Genomic DNA, 21,055 nt, shown 5'->3' on the forward strand with positions numbered 1-21,055 from the left:
AGGCTTCTGATTGTCCTCGTAAAGGTTAAGACCTTTTTAGATAGTACCTAAGAGCTCTAACTGGGCAAAGTACTCTCTCCAGTTCATTCCCCACCAAGTTGGACAGGCTTGGGATCTCGAACGACTTAGGCCAAGGACGTGAAGGAAGCTCGTTTAGCAAAAACCGAGCTGCAAGGAACATGTAGCCGTTTCAGATGTGAAAACAATGATCCTGCTGAAGGTGTGGATCTCACTTACTCTTTTAGCTGTTGTCAAGCACACGAGGAAAAGAGTTTTTAATGTGAGGTCCTAAAAAGAGGCTGATTGGAGAGGTTCAAATCTTGATGACATAAGGAACCTTAGGACCACGTCTAGATTCCAGCCTGGAGTGGACAACCGACGTTCCTTTGAGGTCTCAAAAGACCTAGGGAGGTCCTGTAGATCTTTGTTGGTGGAAAGATCCAAGCCTCTGTGGCGGAAAACCGCTGCCAACATACTTCTGTAACCCTTGATCGTAGGAGCTGAAAGGGATCTTACTTTCCTTAGATATAACAGGAAGTCAGCAATCTGGGTTACAGTGGTACTGGTTGAGGAAACTGCATTGGTCTTGTACCAGCTACGGAAGACTTCCCCTTGAGACTGATAGATTCTGAGAGTGGATGTTCTCCTTGCTTTGGCAATCGCTCTGGCTGCCTCCTTCGAAAAGCCCCTAGCTCTTGAGAGTCTTTCGAAAGTCTGAAGGCAGTCAGACGAAGAGCGTGGAGGTTTGGGTGTACCTTCTTTACGTGAGGTAGACGTAGAAGGTTCACTCCTAGAGGAAGAGTCCTGGGAATGTCGACCAGCCATTGCAGTACCTCTAAGAACCATTCTCTCGCGGGCCAGAGCGGAGCCAACCAACGTCAGCCGTGTCCCTTTGCGAGAGGAGAACTTCTGAAGTACCCTGTTGACAATCTTGAACGGCGGGAATGCATACAGGTCGAGATGGAACCAATCCAGCAGAAAAGCATCCACGTGAACTGCTGCTGGGTCTGGAATCGGAGAACAATACAACAGGAGTCTCTAGGTTATCGAGGTAGCGAACAGATCTATGGTTGGCTGACCCCACAGGGCCCAAAGTCTGCTGCAAACATTCTTGTGAAGGGTCCACTCTGTGGGGATGACCTGACCCTTCCGGCTGAGGTGATCTGCCATGACATTCATACCGCCCTGAATGAACCTCGTTACCAGCGTGAGCTTTCGATCTTTAGACCAGATGAGGAGGTCCCTTGCGATCTAGAACAACTTCACGAAAGAGTCCCTCCCTGCTTGAAGATGTAAGCCAGGGCTGTGGTGTTGTCAGAGTCCACCTCCACCACTTTGTTAAGCTGTAGGGACTTGAAGTTTATCAAGGCCAGAAGAACCGCCAACAACTCCTTGCAATTGATGTGAAGTGTCCTTTGTTCCTGATTCCATGTTCCCGAGCATTCCTGTCCGTCCAAAGTCGCACCCCAGCCCGTGTCTGATGCGTCCGAGAGGAGAAGGCGGTCGGGTTTCTGAACAGCCAAAGATAGACTTCCTTGAGAAGAAAGCTGTTCTTACACCACGCGAGAGAAGACCTCCTCTCTTCGGAAACAGGAACTGAGACCGTCTCTAGCGTCATGTCCTTTATCCAGTGAGCAGCTAGATGATACTGAAGGGGGGGAGGTGGAGTCTCCCTAACACGATGAACAGGGCCAGCGATGAAAGTGTCCCTGTTAGACTCATCCACTACCTGACTGAGCATCGGTTCCTTCTCAGCATGCTCTGGATGCATTCTAGGGCTTGGAAGATCCTTGGGGCCGACGGAAAAGCCCGAAAAGCTCGACTCTGAAGATCCATACCCAGGGAGACAATGGTCTGGGATGGGACGAGCTGACACTCCTCAAAATTGACCAGGAGGCCCAGTTCCTTGGTCAGATCCATAGTCCATCTGAGAATCTCCAGACAGCGACGACTTGTGGGAGCTCTTAAAAGCCAGTCGTCTGACGGAGCCGGACACAAGATCATGGTACTGCTGCACAGTCTGTGAACTGTCAACCATGGGGAAGCGAGGAAGTACAGTGACAACCCGAAGCTGTCTAGACTGTCTGGGTCGTACAGACAACTCCTTATCGGGTTGCTGAGGTTGCCGCACTGCGTCACAACAAGTCACTTCTGCTGGTTGTTGAACGTCTTCCCAGTGACACACTGACTCCGTAAACAAAAAAAAATCCTCTAACAAGGACTAAGCTTGGACTGCATGTCTTGCAACACAGCTCAAGGTCTATGGGAGCAGGTGTGGTAACAGACGGGGTTAGCGACTGAAGTGGAACCATTACCTTCCCTGGGAGCATGTTATGCTTAAAGAAAAGTCCATAGGAGGCTACGCAGCTAAAGGCTCCTCTCCAAATGACAGAGTCCTCAAGGGAATATCAGAAGGAGGGAGAAAAGCACTTTCTCATCTACAGGGACCATATCCGAGAAATGCTAAGTTCTCTCAGTGAGGGTTTCACTGGTGCAAAAGCAGCAGACTAGAAGGCAACGTTATGAAACTGCTTGACAGTCTAGTGAGTTGGCAACAACCAAAGATGTGTGACTGAGAAGCATGCGGTAATGTATGCAGAGCATGTTGTATGCAGAGCATGCTGTATGCAGAGCATGCTGTATGCAGAGCATGCTGTATGTAGAGCATGCTGTAAGGTAAGCAGAGCGTGTTGCATGGCGTGTAACATTTCTCAGAAATTCCATGACCAGTGCTAGAGTGAGTAATATCGCATTACCGTCCATTGAAAGTGCACGTGCCGAGGGAATTGATTTAGACTGTTTTGTTGATGAATTTGATAGCCGGCATGATAATCGTAGAATTAAGCTACACTAAATGTACTATAATCTACTTCACCTCAGGAAAGGGAAACTCGCCCTGTTGGCAACACTGCATACTTCATGCATGCTTGCATGGGGTTTAATATCAACATAATATTACCTTACATTCATAACTCATGATTCATTTGTTTAGAAGATATTTTTGCCATATTTTGCGATTTGTTAAAAATATATTGCAAGGAATACATATATATTTTTATATAAGTAATACAAATAACCTCCATTATCATAATGTTTGTGTAGGCATACATGTATATGATTACAAATGCAAGTTATGAAAGTAATGAGGTGTTATTATTGTCATTGTTATTCCCAAGTTGAATGGGAAGAAGCTCAAGTTGAGGAAAAAATGGCAGATGCATGCGTAGAGGTGGCTGACTCATAGCATGAGGTTGCTGCCTCAAGAGTTGCGCTTGCTGTAAGGGTTGCGGATGCGCAGTAGCAGGTTCCTGAGGAACGAGTTAAGGTTCCTGAGGTGTGAGCTGCGAGAGTTGAGGTAGCGGCTGCGCTTGAGACTCTTGCCTTGAGGAGGGTTTAGGTCGCTGCAGCGAGTGCTGAGGTGGCTGCCTCATTGATGGAAGAGGTTGTCGTACCTCAAGAGATTGTTGCCTCGCTGGTGGAACCGCAAGCGGAAGCGGAGGAAGTAAGGCATAAGACTCCTGCTCCCATTGCTGAGGTTGCCTTAAGGAAGGTTAAGGTTGCTGCACAACGCTGGTAACTGGCAACTCAGAACGCGGTAAGGTAGCCTGAGGAACCTCAACTTCGTACGCCTGGCAGACTGGACTGCGGTGAGGCGGAGCTCTCGCAGGAGGAGGCGGAGGTTGCTGCACACCGCTGGTAACTGGCAACTCAGAACGCGGTAAGGTAGCCTGAGGAACCTCAACTTCGTACGCCTGGCAGACTGGACTGCGGAGAGGCGGAGCGTTCGCAGGAGGAGGTGTAACCTTCTCAGCCTGAAACTCACGCATTAAGACCGCAAGCTGCGACTGCATGGACTGCAGCAAAGTCGTCTTGGGATCAACAGACGATAAGGTCTGTTGAGGCAAAGCCTTAATAGAAGATGAGGTCTGTTGAGGCATCGCCTTACCTCTCTTAGGAGGTGTGCAGTCACCTGATGACTGAGGAGAGTCAGAGCTAACCCAATGACTGCATCCGGGTTGTTGAACTCTAACTTCGTACGTCTGGCATAGGTCTGGACTTTACGTTTAAGAGGTCTTGAAGACCTGAGACCAGCGTTTTCTCCCCGAAATTTCTTCTGCAGACGAGCAAAATAAGGGCTCAATCGTCTGCGGGTGGGAGTGACGGTCTCTGTAAGACACGCCCGCAACCACCTAGGATACTTCTGTGCGCCGATCAAGGCCTGCCGAACCCTTTTGCCCTTCGACATTGCTTCTCCCCTGGGCTTGGGAGCTTGCAAGAGGTCCCGGACTGGGAGGACGACTGGCACGCACAGAAGTACCCTCACGCACAACACTGACACACTTTGCGCTAATCACTTATCACTTTTGATTTTCTGTTTGCACTTATTTCACTGAACTCGAAACTTTAAGTGGTTTGTACCTGAAACACGCAATTCTATCCTTTCTCAAAAGTTAGTAATTGCGAAAACAGAATTACAATGTAACAGAAAAATCTAATGAAAGATAAATAGTTCAGTGGCTGGAAAGAGACTAAACACTAGATCAAATAAACTACGTTTAAAATCTCTCACCGCATAAAGCTTGAGAACAAGAAAAAACTCTAGAAACGTTTACCTTCTTCCCCTAAAGAGACTAGGGAGAAGAGCAAAAACGATAACAACGTTACTCGCTTGAAAGAAACGTTTATCCTCCTCTTTCTCCCTCCGTCTCTATCTCTCTCTCTCTCTCTCTCTCTCTCTCTCTCTTGACTTAGAACCTGAGAGAAGAGCCCAATCATATATATCGTTAAAACATATTATTGTTAAAGGAAAATATTTCCCAAAATGAAAAGTTCCTTTATTAGAATTAAAACCATTAAGTTAAGAAAGAATGAACAAAACGCTAGACACGGTTACTCTTACTGCAACGTGACACCGTGAAAATTCTCTCTCTATCGTAACGATAGAGCGCAAGTTGAACGTTCTGAACGTCAACAACTGCAGAGACAAAACAAAACGTTAGTTCAACTTTGAAAACAGTACGAGACTATCAAAGAAATTCTTTCAAAAACATTAAAATAGCATAATATGTTAACAGGTAAAACCGAAATGACGGGCTCAATGTTAATTAACTTCGGTACCAAGAAAAGACCGCCTACTATTAGGAAAGGTCGAATATAAACAAATATAAAAATTAATTTTAATAAGTTTATAATAAAAGGAAGTTAATCGAAGAGGCCTATAAAAGGCGGAGAGATATAAAATAAATCTATAACTTTTGTTAAGCAAAATTAAGAAAGAGAGTCTATACTCTCTTAGACACCAACACTTCCGTCTAAGGGAAGGGTCGGCCATTTAAAGGTGAAAGAGAGTTCATACTCTCTTCGTCACCATAATTAATCAAATTAATTCCAAAAGTTAGCTAAGCTAATAATAAAACTTCCTGAATAGCGAAAGCTGAAATCTTAGAGCAATACTTCACCAAAAACCGTGAACAAGACTCCAAAATTATAAGCGTATCCATGAACGTCTTGCCGGAAGCACGACAGAGGAAAAATTGAAGTGGTGTCAACAAGAAGTACTGCAGTACCTGGCCACAGGTGGCGCTTGTGAGTACACCCCCCTCTTGTATAGCGATCGCTGGCGTATCCCTTCCGTAGAATTCTGTCGGGCAACGGAGTTGACAGCTACATGATTATCGGGTAAGTTTAATATTGAAAACATTTAATTACTATCATTATTATTATTCCTTGGTAAGCTACAACCCTAGTTGGAAAAGCATGATACAGTATGTCATATATAAACTATAAAAAGACTCATGTCAGCCTGAACAACATAAAAACATTTAATTACAATTATTATTATCATTACTAGCTAAGCTACAACGCTAGTTGGAAAAGAAGGATGCTATAAGCCCATGGGCTCCAACAGGGAAAATAGCTCAGTAAGGAAAGGAAACAAGGAAAAAGAAAATATTTTAAGAGCAACAAGATTAAAATAAATATCTCTTATATAAACTATAAAAACTTTAACAAACCAAGAGGAAGAGAAATAAGATAGAAGTGTGTGCCCAAGTGTACCCTCAAGCAAGAGAACTCTAACCCAACAAACACTGGATGACCATGGTACAGAGGCTATGGCACTACCCAAGATTGAGAACAATGGTTAATACCAAGAATATACTCTAACTCGTGAATTGATAATTTGTACAATAATACAGAAATTGTTTAAACACCCAGTAATGTATATGTCCTTATGACAGTAATGTGCTTAGTATTGTAAAATTGTAAAGTGTGTAAGACTAGATAAATGCCGCTTAATTTAAGAAAAGTTGAAAGACTTTCACAATTCTCGAAGAGTACAATATCTAAAAAGCATGTATAAGGACTGATCTTTATATATAGCAAGATACCTGGATATCTGCATACACAGAAAATTTAAACCTACAAGACTTCCAAATGCTGAAACTCCAAGCTGGAGTGCATTAGGAAGATCATATTACAACTGAGGGAAAATTATTTGAAATGGGAGACCCAAAGATTTGAAAATAAACTGAACTGGTCAAGTGTGTCGTAAGGTGAAAAAAAAGCATATAATGTAAAATTACTATTATTATCATTTTCTTATTGTCAACCATACCACTAAGATACGATTTCCAACTCATAGAGCTCGCCAGTGCATTAACAGAATTGGTTTAAAATTTGTTAATAACTCCCAGTTAAAGTTAAAAGTTAAAGTTGCGGGTTTTAGGTCTCCACTCAGACGATCTACATCATTCTGCTCGAGCGACCATAAGCCAGCAGGGACTATTACTAGCCCCCTCTAACATAAGTTATGTTATCATGGTTATTTATATACTTATATTGCAGTAACTTTACCTCCCAAACTCAACAATATTATTATTATATGTACTATTGGTTACTAAGCTACAACACTAGTTGGAACAGCAAGATGCCATAAGCCCAAGGGCTCCAACAGGAAAAGTACCCCAGTAAGGAAAGGAAATAAATAAGCTACAAGAGATTTTATGAACAATCAAAATAAAATATTTCAAGGACAGTGTTATCAGGTGTATGAGGACAGAGGAGAATGTGGAAGGAATAGGCTAGACTATTCGGTGTATGTGTAGGCCAAGGAAAAATGAGCTGTAGCCAGAGAGAGAGGGATCCAATGTAGTATTGTCTGGCCAGTCAAAGGACCTAATAACTCTCTAGCCCGTGGAATAACACAGAGACTTCTCTCTGTGGAAAATAAAGAAAATATGTGGAAAATAAAGAAAATATGACATGAACATGTCCCTTCAACTTACCCTTCCTGTATTTTAGTGAGAGCAAGCCGATGTGCCTCTCTCTGAGCTTCTAAATGTTCATTGAGGTTGTCCTTTAAAGTAAATTCTAAGGACATCAGCTGTTCCTGTTAAAACAAACAGTAGAGTATATATAAAATCTTTCATAAATATCAATACATTAATACTGTGAGTAAAATTAAGCAAATAATGAGACCTTTTTTAATTTTCCTTACCAGTTATGCAGGAAAATTAAAACCTAGATAATTCAACACTAAGGAATTTAAATGTCTGTAAAGTACTAACACAAAAATCCATCATGTCCTGTAATGGGGCAATAAAGAGGGAAATTTCCTTCATCATTAAAATGTATAAATCCACTTAATCCAATACCTTCTCTCTAGACCTAAGTAACCCTTATTTTTGTATGAAAATCCACAATTAAATGCATTGAATATTTTAAAATAGCAGGAGCTTTTAAATATTGTCAAACTTTTTTTATTCTTCAGCTGAAGAGGCACATTGAAAAATGTGTGAAAGCTCCTGCTATTTTTAAATATACAACATTATTATTATTATTATTACTATCCAAGCTACAACCCTAATTGGAAAAGCAAGATGCTATAAGCCCAGGGGCTCCAATAGGGAAAAATAGCCCAGCGAGGAAATGAAATAAGGAAATAAATAAATGAAGAGAACGAATTAACAATAAATCATTCTAAAAAAGTAACAACGTCAAAACAGATTTGTCATATATAAACTATTAACGTCAAAAACAAATATGTCATATATAAACTATAAAAAGACTCATGTCCGCCTGGTCAACAAAAAAGCATAAGATTGGGGATTTTAATACCCAACATCAACACCAATCGCACAGTGTTTTATTCAAGTTAACCTTTATTTAATGAAGAGGAAAAGAATTTATGGAGATACAGATTAAAAAGGGTAAAAGCCAGAGACCCAAAGAAGTGGATGGAATAGTAAAGTCCAAAAGTATTACAGCTTGAGTTAAATGTACACTTCAAAGGGCCCAAGCAAGTGTCTACACTTTGCCATGCAAGATACACTCAAGGTAATTATCTCTGGAGGAAAACTACTGCTACAAAACTTTAAATTAACTAATCCAATTAATTCCAATTTTCCTTGTTTCTTTAACTTCTTTATTAACATGGAAACAATTTTTTACAGTTCTTTAAAACTTTATATCAGTATAACACTTTAACATTTATTAGTTCAGAAAATACCCTCACTCCTCATATTTTATATTATCTAAAATGTGACGGATTTTCTGACTCTGGGTCTTCAAGCTCGTCATTTGGTCCTGTTAGACCAATAGGAAATAGAAATTAAAAGACTGGACATCAAGATAGAAGAAACGAAGCGGGAAAGGAGGCTTGGTCGAAGGCTAAAAACTAAGTGAAGCTAGGGAGCCAATAGGACACTGTCAAACCCTTTTACCCCCAATGGACGTACTGGTACGTTTCACAAAACTCATCCCTTTACCCCCATAGACGTACTGGTATGTCCTTGCAAAATACTGCTATTTACATTTTTTTTTGCATATTTTTGATAACTTTATGAGAAACTTCAGGCATTTTCCAAAAAACCAACCTGACCTCTCTATGACAAAAATTAAGGCTGTTAGAGCAATTTAAAAAATATATATTGCAAAATGTGCTCGAAAAAAAAAAAAAAAACGCCTGGGGGTTAAGGGTTGGAAAGTTCCAAATAGCCTGGTGGTAAAAGGGTTAAGACATCAAGTAATGCCTACAGTACATGACTTGAGGGGCACTAATGGCACTACCCCTCTACAGGATTATCTAAATTATGATGGGACTAAAACGGTGTAATATTTAAATAAAGAATAGCAAAAAGCTGTGAAAGCTTTTAAAATAAACTACAGTACTTTAAACCAAGCTATCTACATGTCTTCCACAGCATATAATAAGGGAAACTAAGCTTTTTATATAGCTGTCAAACTTCAGTCTTTTGCAATTTTTCATTCATAACATCACAAATTTTCAAGTAATTTGTATTTTTCCTAACATACTTACCTAGAACTACCTTCTTAGGAGTTACTGGTAACTCTACCTAACCGACCAGCTTTTTGTATAGTTTACCCTCTTTCCGTTTTCTAAGGGGTCAACCTCAGGCAGCGTGATATGTGCCCTAAGGCGACCCGGGGTCGGGAAGCGTGCTAGCTCAGGTCGTCGACTCGTCAGTAAGTTTCTGGTCGCGACGTGATCAACATCTCGCCGCGCTCTCTCTTACCTTGTGCGACCCTTTGTGTCCTTCAAGAGCAACCTCACGAATCAAGAACTGGGACTGAGTAATTCAGTTTAACTACTTCATAATACCAAAATCTAAACAGATCTTGAATGATGACAATAGCATAAGAGTAAAATAATAATACTTTCTTACCTGGAGAGTCTCTGTTTTCTGCCCAACAAGTTCTTTGACTTGCGATTGGTAGTAATTATGCAGTTCAGTCTTTGTAGAGGACATTTTGGATGTCAATGATTTAACTTGTTCTGTCAAAGCTTCCTGGAAAGAAAAGAAAATTAATATCAGTGTGTTATTATTGCTAAATTCTCAATAATGGAGAAAAAGTTTATTTTCAATAACAAATATCATCATGAGGTATTGGATAATAAAAGTAATAACACATAAATGAAACGGAATAATAAAAGTCATGCCAAATGAATAAATTTGTAAATCTTTAAAATACGTTAAAGTTCCGACTCAGTTCAATCCTTTTAGTTCTGACCTGAATGGTTTGTTTTCAATTTATTAGATACTGTAGTATTTAATATAGTCCAATTACTTAAAAATTCCAGGATCTGACAAATTGATAATGGTGCAGATTCCAACATAATTTCTCCTAGGTAGTAGGTTGGCCAAGGCACCAGCCACCCGTTGAGATACTACCGCTAGTGAGTTATGGGGTCTTTTGACTGACCACACAGTACACCATTGGATCCTTCTCTCTGGTTATGGTTCATTTCCCCTTTGCCTACACACACACTGAATAGTCTGGCCTGTTCTTTACATATTCTGTCTGTCCTCATACACCTGACAACACACATTACCAAACAATTCTTCTTCACTCAAAGGGCTACTGCACTGTAATTGTTCAGTGGCCATTTTCCTCTTGGTAAGGGTGGAAGATACTCTTTAGCTATGGCAAGCAGCTCTTCTAGGAGAAGGACACTCCAAAATCAAACCATTGTTCTCTAGTCTTGAGTAGTGCCATAACCTCTGTGCCATGGTCTTCGACTGCCTTGGGTTAGAGTTGTCTTGCTTGAGGGTACACTCAAGCGCACACACTCATCTTATTTCTCTTTCTCTTGTTTTTTTAAAGGTTTTTATATTTTATATAGGAGATATTTATCTTAATGTTGTTACTCTTCTTAAAATATCTAATTTTCCTTTTTTCCTTTTCTCACTGGGCTATTTTCCCTGTTGGAGCCCCTGGGCTTATAGCATCCTGCTTTTATAACTAGGGTTGTAGCTTAGCAAGTAATAATAATAATAATAATAATACGCACAATAATTTAAAACCGGATGATCACAATAAATTTTTGTTTATAAGTCAAACTATGAATGCCAATATTGAACATTTGGATTCCTGTGTTTCAAGATTTTTTAGAGGAAGCAAATCTTGAGAGAACTGAGATGAGAATGTTGAGATGGATCATGGGAATATCTCTGCTTGAAACATTGGAAATGATGAAATAAGAAGAATGGCGGGCATAGTTAAGATTACAGAGGTGATAAGAGTGTCATGACCGAGATGGCGTGGGCATATGGTGAGAATAGATGGTGGGGAGGGAGTGAGGACAGCTTGGAAGGAACCTATTAGAGAGGAGGATGAAGAGGGAGGCAAAGAATTAGATGGTGAGATAAGGTGACAGATAATATGGGGAGAAGAGGTTTGGTGGAAGAGGATGCCATTGATAGAAGGTATTGGAGAGGGTGCATCAGGCAACCGACCCCTTAATGTATAAGGATAACAGTGGGAAAAAAGTTTCAAGCTTTTCAGAATTATGATGATACTTTGTATAGGATGTGCCTTTGATAACATCATCAGCATATACATCTAGCTTATAGCTGCTAGTGAGCTAACATACATATTAAAATTCTTACAGGTACGTATTAGTAAATAATAAAGCACATTTAAAATAAAGAAGTTATTTGATTTGTATCAGATTTTGCACTTTTTAAAATCATTTTCAATTCATTGCAATTGCAAAATCTTATCTTTGACAGTTCTGGAGCTGAAAGTCTTAACATAAGGGAGCTATAGAGCTTCCCAGCTTATACCATCCACCACGTAATAAATGGTTAGCAGCCTATTCCAACAGTCTTGCCTTTTCTTTCATAAAGGCCCTACACACTAGGAGCAAATGCATGGCTAGCAGACACTCATCAATTTTGTTGTATGGGTGACAATCACAAGTGTAGATGATGTCATAATACGAGGAAATCATGGGCAAACCATCGAAGTGTCCTTGCCTGTTGTTAAGGCACTGGATAGGCGCCTGACTAATGTCAGACATAACTCTGACTGCAATTTGCTCTCTGCCTAGTGTCTGGCCCATATCATACATTCGCCTGCCTGTGCCTACTGACTGCCTTGAACTGTTTGATCTGGTAATACTGTTGCAAAGCGAGAGAATTACGGGCAAATCAGATCTCGCTCTGCATTTGCTCTCCATGAGGAAGGGCTCTAAGCTTTATACTACAGTGACCACATTTCTACATCAGTAATTCAGTAAATTTCAGTGATATCTACTGTATGCAAAACCAGTCATGTTCCCTCTTGGAAATACCAGTTTTTCTAAATCATAGTTAACCGACAACTATGGGCCATAGAAGACACAAATCTAAATGTAATTATCATGTTCATTATAAAAAATATATATAAAAAACCCTTTCTTGCTTATTACAAAAATATAATCAACAAATCCCTTCTTGCTTGTCGTAAAGAACATACAGTAATTGACAAAACCCTTCTTGATTATTATAAAAATATAATTGACAAATCCATTCTTGCTTATTAATAATCAACAAGCCCTTTTTTGCTTACTAATAATCGACAAACCTTTTCTTGCTTATTAATACTGTAATCGACAAACCCTTTCTTGCCTATTAATAATCAACAAGCCCTTTCTTGCTTACTAATAATCGACAAACCTTTTCTTGCTTATTAATACTGTAATCATCAAACCCTTTTTAGCTTATCAATAATCGACAAACCCTTTCTTGCTTATCAATAATCAATACACCCTTTCTTGCTAATTATAAAAATACAATCGACAAACCCCTTCACGATTATCATAAAAACGTAATTGACAAACCCTTTCTTGCTTATTAGGAAAAAAATAATCGACAAACCCCTTCTTGCTTATTATAAAAACATAATTGACAAACCCTTTCTTTCGCCGATGCCTCCTTCAATTCTTCCTCGACGATAACCTTCTGCACGAGAGTTTTATGTTGGTCGTGCAACATCCGGAGATCCTCCGTAAGGTGCGTGTTGGTCCTCATGAGTTTCTCGTTGGATTTTTCCAGAACGGCGAGTCTAGAATTTGCATTGTCCAAATCATACTTCAAGTTATTGAGTGTGACCTGAAAAGAGGAATTGATTTAGGTCATAATTTTCACACACTGATTAAACATACTATACTTATTTATTTAATTTTAATTTTAATGATAGTGGTTTTAACACGCCCCAGTTATTATACCGACACCCTATTAGGGTGAGCGAGCTGGCATTCCATGCAACTTTTTTCTCTGGTATATTTAGCAGTATTTATACCTTAGAAATGGTGCTTTAAGGAGCATTTCACGGAGCGACACAGGTCCCTCGCCCAGAAATAGATTTTTCCTTCGTCAAAATCCCTTTTATCTTAATTAGCTATTCTTTTTGAAGCGTTTCAAAAAATAAAATCATATGAATTCTGTCCTTAATATACAATAGATACGGTCATACAATAGCATTCGGCAACTGTATCTATTAGTAGTATACACAAACTTTTTTAATTTTGGATGGATAGATGTAAGGAATTTTGGTCATATGGTCTGTTGTTGGAACTTTAGAGGCTATTCAGCACCAATTCATGAAGTATGCCAGTCAAACTCCATAAAACTCAAGAAATGCAAATCTGTGGTCTTGCTAAGTCATTTTATCATAACAAAACTCCAACCAGAAAAACAGCACTCAAATCTATAGTTAGCACACTAGGGAAGAATGTTTGGAAAAACAGTGCTAATGATTAATCGTATAGGAAATGAAGAAGTAAACACTAAATTGGAAGCTCGAATTAAAACAGAATAAGTTTAACTACTTGAGATCAACTATAACAAAGGAGGGAGGTACTGGAAGCAGTAAGACAGAGTGAAAGACAAATGGCAAAAATAGAGAGAAGTAACTGGAGTGGTTTTAGACAAGAAAATACATTTAGGTTCAAAATCAAGATTTATAAGACAGTTATCAGGCATGTACATACCATTATATGGAGCATAAAATTGGGCACGTAAGAAGGGGAGGGATTGTTAGAAAGAACCAAGATGGGGATGGTGAAGTGGATTGCTGAAGTATCACTAATGAAAAGGAGGGCGAGTCAAGATATAAGAAGAATGTGTGGCATAAGAAAGAGACCTAAGAATATGCCAGTAATAGAGAGAAGTGTCAAAAGGATATAAAAACAATTTTATTACCTCTTCAACTTCATGAAGATACTTTAACCTTTCTTCAAACAAGAATAAAAAAGTAAAACAATTTTCTTACCTCTTCAACTTCCTGAAAATACCTCTGCTTCTCTTCGAACATAAGAATCAAGGAAATAAACAATTCTCTTACTTCTTCAACTTGCAAAAGATAATTTTGTTTCTCTTCGAACATAAGAATCAACGAAATAAAACAATTTTCTTAGCTCTTCAACTTCCTGAAAATACTTTTGTTTCTCTTCGAACATAAGAATCAAGGAAATAAAATAATTTTCTTACCTCTTCAACTTGCTAAAGATAATTTTGTTTCTCTTCGAACATAAGAATCAACGAAATAAAAACAATTTTCTTACCGCTTTCACTACCTGAAAATACTTTTGCTTCTCTTCGAACGTAAGAATCAAGGAAAAAAAATATTTTTCTTACCTCTTCAACTTCCTGAAGATAATTTTGCTTCTCTTCGAACATAAGAATCAAGGAAATAAACAATTCTCTTACCTCTTCAACATCCTGACGATACTTTTTGTTTCTCTTCGAACATAAGAATCAAGGAAATAAACAATTCTATTACCTCTTCAACTTCCTGACGATACTTTTTGTTTCTCTTCGAACATAAGAATCAAGGAAATAAACAATTCTATTACCTCTTCAACTTCCTGAAGATAATTTTGCCTCTTCAAACATGAATCAACAAAATAAAATAATATTCTTACCTCTTAAATTTCCTAAAGATAATTTTGCTTCTCTTCAAACATAAAAATCAAGGAAATAAACAATTCTCTCACCTCTTCAACTTCCTGAAGATACTTTTGCTTTTCTTCTAATTTTTTGGAGAGACGGAGATTCTCCTCAGCAATTTCCTCTGCTTGTCTCCTGCTTGTACCAACTTGTGCCACAGCTTCTTCCAAGGAATTCTGCTTGCGGTAAAACAGGTTTGAATAACTAAACATAAGTTCTATCACATTGCATTTATATTGGACTAAAAAAATATAGGGTTCCTTCTTGGGAATATGAAAGGAACATCTACATGAGAGTTAATGAAACAATATGATGAAGAAAAAATAAGTACCCTTGATTGCAATTTTCAACTATTTTTATAGTTCAAAGCTACTACTTGTACATAGCCAACCATTGTGTTTTTTTTATCCAACAGATTCTTTTTGATCTGTGTAATAAGAGCGGCGATAGTTGAAAGGATAAATTGTGTATAGGGCGACAGGCCAAGTCTCCAAAGTTACCCTTTTCACTTATTATGGTCTGGAAAACTGGCAGAGAATAGGTGGAGTTGGAATTTTCAACTCTCATACAGATGGCAGATATCATTTTCCTCAGAATTGGTTCTAAAAAAAAAACTGCTTTTTCAACATCCGAGAATAGAGCAAGTCATAAATTTGTAAGAATATGACAAATTTCCCTACTGGATTTAAAGTTCCACACCTTCACATTAATAAATTTGGATAGTTACATAAAATGTGTTCGACTACAATTTTGACCTGCATTCTCCTTCATATATGGACTGAACCACATGAATTCTTCATCAAATACCCATAAGTCAAGACGAATGTTACCGATTTGAAGATGTGATAGAATTATCAAAGATGGGATAGAATTATCAAAGATGGGATAGAATTATCAAAGATGGAATAGAATTATCAAAGATGGAATAGAATTATCAAAGATGGGATAGAATTATCAAAGATGGAATAGAATTATCAAAGATGGAATAGAATTATCAAAGATGGGATAGAATTATCAAAGATGGGATAGAATTATCAAAGATGGAATAGAATTATCAAAGATGGGATAGAATTATCAAAGATGGAATAGAATCAATATTGACATGATATTCTTAATTTTGAAGGATGCTACTATCAGATGATGGATCTTTTGTTTTGATACTTACTATCCCTTAACATCGGATGGAAAACTGTTGAACTCTTTTATTTATAGATCTGAAAATAACAATACAGTATGTCCCCTAAACAAGAGTACTAGAGACCAACATAATTAACCTGGGTACCCAACTCATAATCCTCCATCCCAATAGAAACTCCTGTAGCTAGAGATTTTTTAACTTTTTTCAAGTTAATTGGTTTGTATCTGAATTTTCACTTATTTAAATATACAGGATTAGAAATGAAACTATAAGAGATTACTCGAGTAACATACACCATGTGGATGAGATGATGATGAGGGGTAGATGGAGATGGTTTGGCCATACTCTTCGCAATCCCCAAGAGAGATTGGTTCACCAAACTTTTAATTGGGCTCAACAAGGCACTAGAAGAGTTGGAAAGACCCAGGCCTACATGGCTAAGGACTATAAAGCACGAGGTAGGAGATGATGAATAGAGAAGTATTGAATTAAAAGCTCAAGACAGAGACGACTGGCGAAATCTAACCGAGGCCCTTTTCGTCAATAGGCGTAGGAGGAGATGATGATGATGAAATATGCAACAATTTACTGCACAAATTTTCTTATCTTTGAAAGTTCCCAGGTTTTGGTAAGCAGCACAGTCTTATAGCATGAAGTTTCAAAATGAAAACTGCTATTTTGTTAGTACAGTAAATAGTACCTATTAGATAAAAGTTGTATTCATCTTGTCTATAGAATGGCAGCTGTGGCTTTTATAAAACTAATACTGTTAAGTCAAAGGATCTTCTCAGTCCCCAAAGCAAAACTAGAAGTTCAATGGTAGGTTCACTATTGTTTATAAATGTTGTATTTCACTAAAGGTTTAAAATGCCAGACGTAACAGCAAATTCCAAAATAAAAAAAAGTGGTTATGGACTTAAAACTCAAGTAACTCACCTTTACTTTTAGATAATCTTTATGCATTTCCTTGTAACTTGAAATTTTCTTCCCCATCTCCAATACATCTTCTGCTAGAGATTCTTTCTCCTGGAAAAGAAAGCCATACAATAAATTGAAAAGCATCGTTCTATGTCAATTTCTTAAATACAAACAGTACTCAATCTCTTCCCTCAAGGCCAGCTATACGAGCATTAATAGGGTGAGATTACGATTTTAAATAGTGATGTGATTCAAGCAGTAACTTACTTAGAAGAGGTGAAAACTGACAGGATCAAAACATGTAATACCAAGATCAAATGAGAAATTTAATATTAACCCTTTTACCCCCAAAGGACGTACTGGTACGTTTCACAAAACCCATCCCTTTACCCCCATGGACGTACCGGTACGTCCTTGCAAAAAAAATGATATAACAAATTTTTTTTTCCTATTTTTGATAATTTTTTTTTAAAAGGTATTTTCCAAGAGAATGAGACCAACCTGACCTCTCTATGACAAAAATCAAGGCTGTTAGAGCAATTTAAAAAACATATACTGCAAAATGTGCTGGGAAAAAAATAACCCCTTGGGGGTTAAGGATTGGAAATTTCCAAAGAGCCTGGGGGTAAAAGGGTTAATACATACAGTAACACACTTAATCAAATTCTCAACAACGTATCATGACTCCATCCATCCACGTGGATGAATGGAGTGAAGAAAGCTCTGGGTGATAGGAGGATAGATGTGAGAGGGGCAAAAAAGCGTGCTAGAGATAGGAATGGATGGCTAGCGATTGTGACACAGTTCCGGTAGGCCCTGCGGCTTCCTCCGGTCGCCTTGGTGACCGCGGCGGCAGCAGCAGTAGGGGATTCAGTGTTATGAATCTTAATAGTGTGGTGGATAACGGGGGAGGGTGGGCTGTTGCCCCCTAGCAGTACCAGCCAAACTCAGATGAATCCCTCGTCAGGCTGGGAGGAGCGGAGAGGGGAAAAGTCCCCTTTTGTTCCTTTGTTTGATGTTGGCTACCTCCCAAAATTGGGGAAAGTGCCTTGGCAAATAGATAGAATAGTATAATGACTACAACTAGTTTCCAGTTAAAAAAATGGAATAATTCACTAGAATATTACATATCAGCGAAAGAATGTGAACTTTTTATTTTCTTTTGAAGCATTCTTCATCATTATTATGATACAAGCTACAACGCAAGTTGGAAAAGTACTGAAAGTGACTCAATAGGGAAAAACTTAACTGAGAAGAATAAATGATAGAGAAGAAGTATTGTAAAGGAAAACAAAGATGATAAATAAAAAATCTTAAAAATGAGATAAGTATTGTAATAGATAAACTATGAGTTTTAGAATGGGATTCACTGGTCTCATACGACTATTTTATAAATAGATACGGTAATATTAATACTAATACAGTACTAATATTTATATTAGCTAGTTAAGTTGATAATAACAATAATAACTATAATAATAATTTAATCCAGCAATAGATTCCAGTCTTATGATAAAATTAAGCAAGTCTACAGTTTGCCTCTTCATCAATTCATCATCACCCATCCATAGTCGTCAGCTGATGCAGGCTTTCTTCGCCAACACCATACAATGAAATCCTATCCCTTTCAAGAGCCCTAAATGCTCTCCATAACAATGACCATGGCTCACACATCCTAGTGAGTGTGCTCCAAACTTGTAACGTTTATATCACAGAAAATTCTATGACGCGACCAGAGAACTTACTGAAGGTCGCGACCCAAGCTCACATGTGGCCTGCCTCGGCATTGCCCTTAGGGCACGTTTCCTTCCGCCTAGGCCTACCATTACAGAAAATGGGAGTAGGGTAAACTACACAAAACTCTGGTCGATTGAGAGGAGGTTCTAGGTAACTCCTATGAAAGTAGTTCGAGGTAAGTTCCTGTGTTGGAACAAAATATTTTTATGAAAGATATCTTGCAGCTATGAAAAATTAACCAAAATTCTTAAGGATACATTATGACTATAAAAGAAAAATTAATCAAATGTAACTATCAAATGTGAACTCATATTTTTCAACACTACTCAGTATCATTATCATCATCACTTGCTCACTGCCCATTAAGTAGTAAAAATTGCACTGAACTTTCACAACACTGTGAAAAGCCTTGATGTCTCTGATCTGCATAGCTCTAAGGTAGAAGTAGATACAGTGATACCTCTGGATACGAAAGTTTCTGCTTACGAAAAATTCAGGGTACGAAAAGTGATACGAAGATTTTTATGCCCCAGTATACGAAAAACTTTTCAGGATACGAAAAGCTTACGAGATCCCAACTTGTCGCTGAGAGTAATTTTAAAACGCACGCGCCGCCAGACTTTGAACTTGGGTAAACTCACTTACAGCCTCCCGCTCACCCATTGGTTATCTCCCTACTCAGATGCTAGCTGCCGCCATAAGATCCTGCTTTCCTATTGGTCGGCAACTATCCCACCTTGCTTACGTACAGGCGTTCATCTCTCTCTCTTTCTCTCTTTTCGTTCCGACTGCAGTATCGTTAACATTGACTTCGTGTGCTTTCGCTTGTTTGACGTAGTGTTAAATACATTCGTACGCCACGTGTTATCGTTATTAAACATTCTTTACTGTGTACTGTACTGTATTAGTGTTTACTACATAGTATATAACGTACGTAGTGTATTATTGAGCTTAATACTGTAGCCATGGGTCCCAAGAATGTTGCCGAAGGAAAGAAGAAGACGACGATGCTCTCAATGGAGACGAAACTCAAAATCGTGAAAAAGTATGAGTCTGGTATGCGTTTCAGTGTGATCGCCAAGGAGTATGGCCGGAATCCATCTACGATAAGCACCATCCTGAAGCAGAAGGCGGCCATCAAAGCAGCGACACCTTCTAAGGGCGTCATTATTTTCTCCAACAAGAGAACCCACGTGCATGACGAGATGGAGAGGCTGCTTCTTGTGTGGATCAAAGACAAAGAGATCTCAGGAGACACCATCACTGAGACTACAATTTGCCAGAAGGCCTCCGCCATTTTCGGTGATCTCGTGCGTTCTCAGGCCGAAGAAGGGGAAGGAGAAGGAACATCCCAGCAGGAATCCCCAGAGTTCAAGGCTTCTCGGGGGTGGTTCGAGAAATTCAAGAGAAGGACTGGTATTCATTCAGTGGTACGGCATGGGGAGGCAGCCAGCTCGGACATGAAGGCCGCCGAAGCCTTTGTTAAAACGTTTGAAGAGTTGACTCTGCAGGAAGGCTACAGTTCGCAGCAAGTTTTCAATTGCGATGAAACTGGGCTTTTCTGGAAGAAAATGCCTCGTCGGACGTTCATCACGGCGGAGAAGAGGCTACCCAGACATAAGCCTATGAAGGACAGGCTTACCCTTGCTTTTTGCGCAAATGCCAGTGGGGACTGCAAGATAAAGCCCCTGCTGGTGTACCATTCTGAAAATCCCCGAGCCTTCAAAGCCCACAAAGTCATCAAGGAGAATCTTCCCATGATGTGGAGGGCGAATGCTAAAGCCTGGGTAATGAGGCAACTTTTTATTGATTGGGGAATGTCTGCTTCGGTCCGACTGTCCGAAAATATTTGGAAGAAAAGCGCCTCCCTATGAAATGTCTGCTGGTGTTGGACAATGCTCCAGCTCACCCTCCTGGCCTCGAGGAATATCTTCTGGCCGAGTATTCCTTCATAAAGGTCCTGTATCTACCGCCTAACACCTCCCCTCTCCTCCAGCCCATGGACCAGCAAGTTATTTCTAATTTCAAAAAATTGTACACGAAGCATCTCTTCCAGAGATGTTTCTAAGTGACAGAAAGTACAAACCTCACTCTGCGTGAATTCTGGAAAGATCATCTCAATATTGTGATATGCCTCAAACTCATCGATCTCGCTTAGCAGGAAGTTTCGAGGTGTACCCTGGACTCATCTTGGAGGAAGCTGTGGCCTGATGTTATCTCTGCACGAGACTTTGAGGGGTTCGGGAAGCCTGGAGGCGAAGCCGAGATCGTTGACGATTCTGAACCCATTCAGCAGTCTGAGGTGGCTGACATCGTACATCTTGGTACGTCCATGGGGCTGGAAGTTAGCGCCGAGGATATAGATGAACTTATCGAGGAGCACGACGAGGAGTTGACGACGGACGACCTGAAGGAGTTGGAGACGATGCAAATGAGTGTTGTTCAAGAGCAGGTCTCTAGCGGTGATGAGGAGGATGTTACACCTTTGAAAACGTCAGACATTAAGGAAATTCTCGCCTGTTTCCAT

The 21,055-nt window shown here is 39.3% G+C and overlaps 1 protein-coding gene across 5 annotated transcripts in view; it reads right to left on the reverse strand.

Moving 5' to 3' along the window:
• The window catches only part of LOC137646138 (cingulin-like), a 194,055-nt gene that overhangs the window by 36,839 nt on the left and 136,161 nt on the right, over positions 1–21,055 (reverse strand). For all 5 annotated transcript variants that reach the window (XM_068379345.1, XM_068379346.1, XM_068379348.1 and 2 more), the window contains exons 5-9: positions 16,810–16,899; positions 14,783–14,911; positions 12,699–12,896; positions 9,687–9,809; positions 7,287–7,390 (exon numbers count right to left, since the gene is read on the reverse strand). In XM_068379345.1, coding sequence (XP_068235446.1) covers positions 7,287–7,390; positions 9,687–9,809; positions 12,699–12,896; positions 14,783–14,911; positions 16,810–16,899 — 644 coding nt within the window. The remainder of the gene's footprint in view (positions 1–7,286; positions 7,391–9,686; positions 9,810–12,698; positions 12,897–14,782; positions 14,912–16,809; positions 16,900–21,055) is intronic.

Source organism: Palaemon carinicauda, chromosome 8 (genome assembly GCF_036898095.1).
Source record: "Palaemon carinicauda isolate YSFRI2023 chromosome 8, ASM3689809v2, whole genome shotgun sequence".
Classification (NCBI taxonomy): domain Eukaryota; kingdom Metazoa; phylum Arthropoda; class Malacostraca; order Decapoda; family Palaemonidae; genus Palaemon; species Palaemon carinicauda.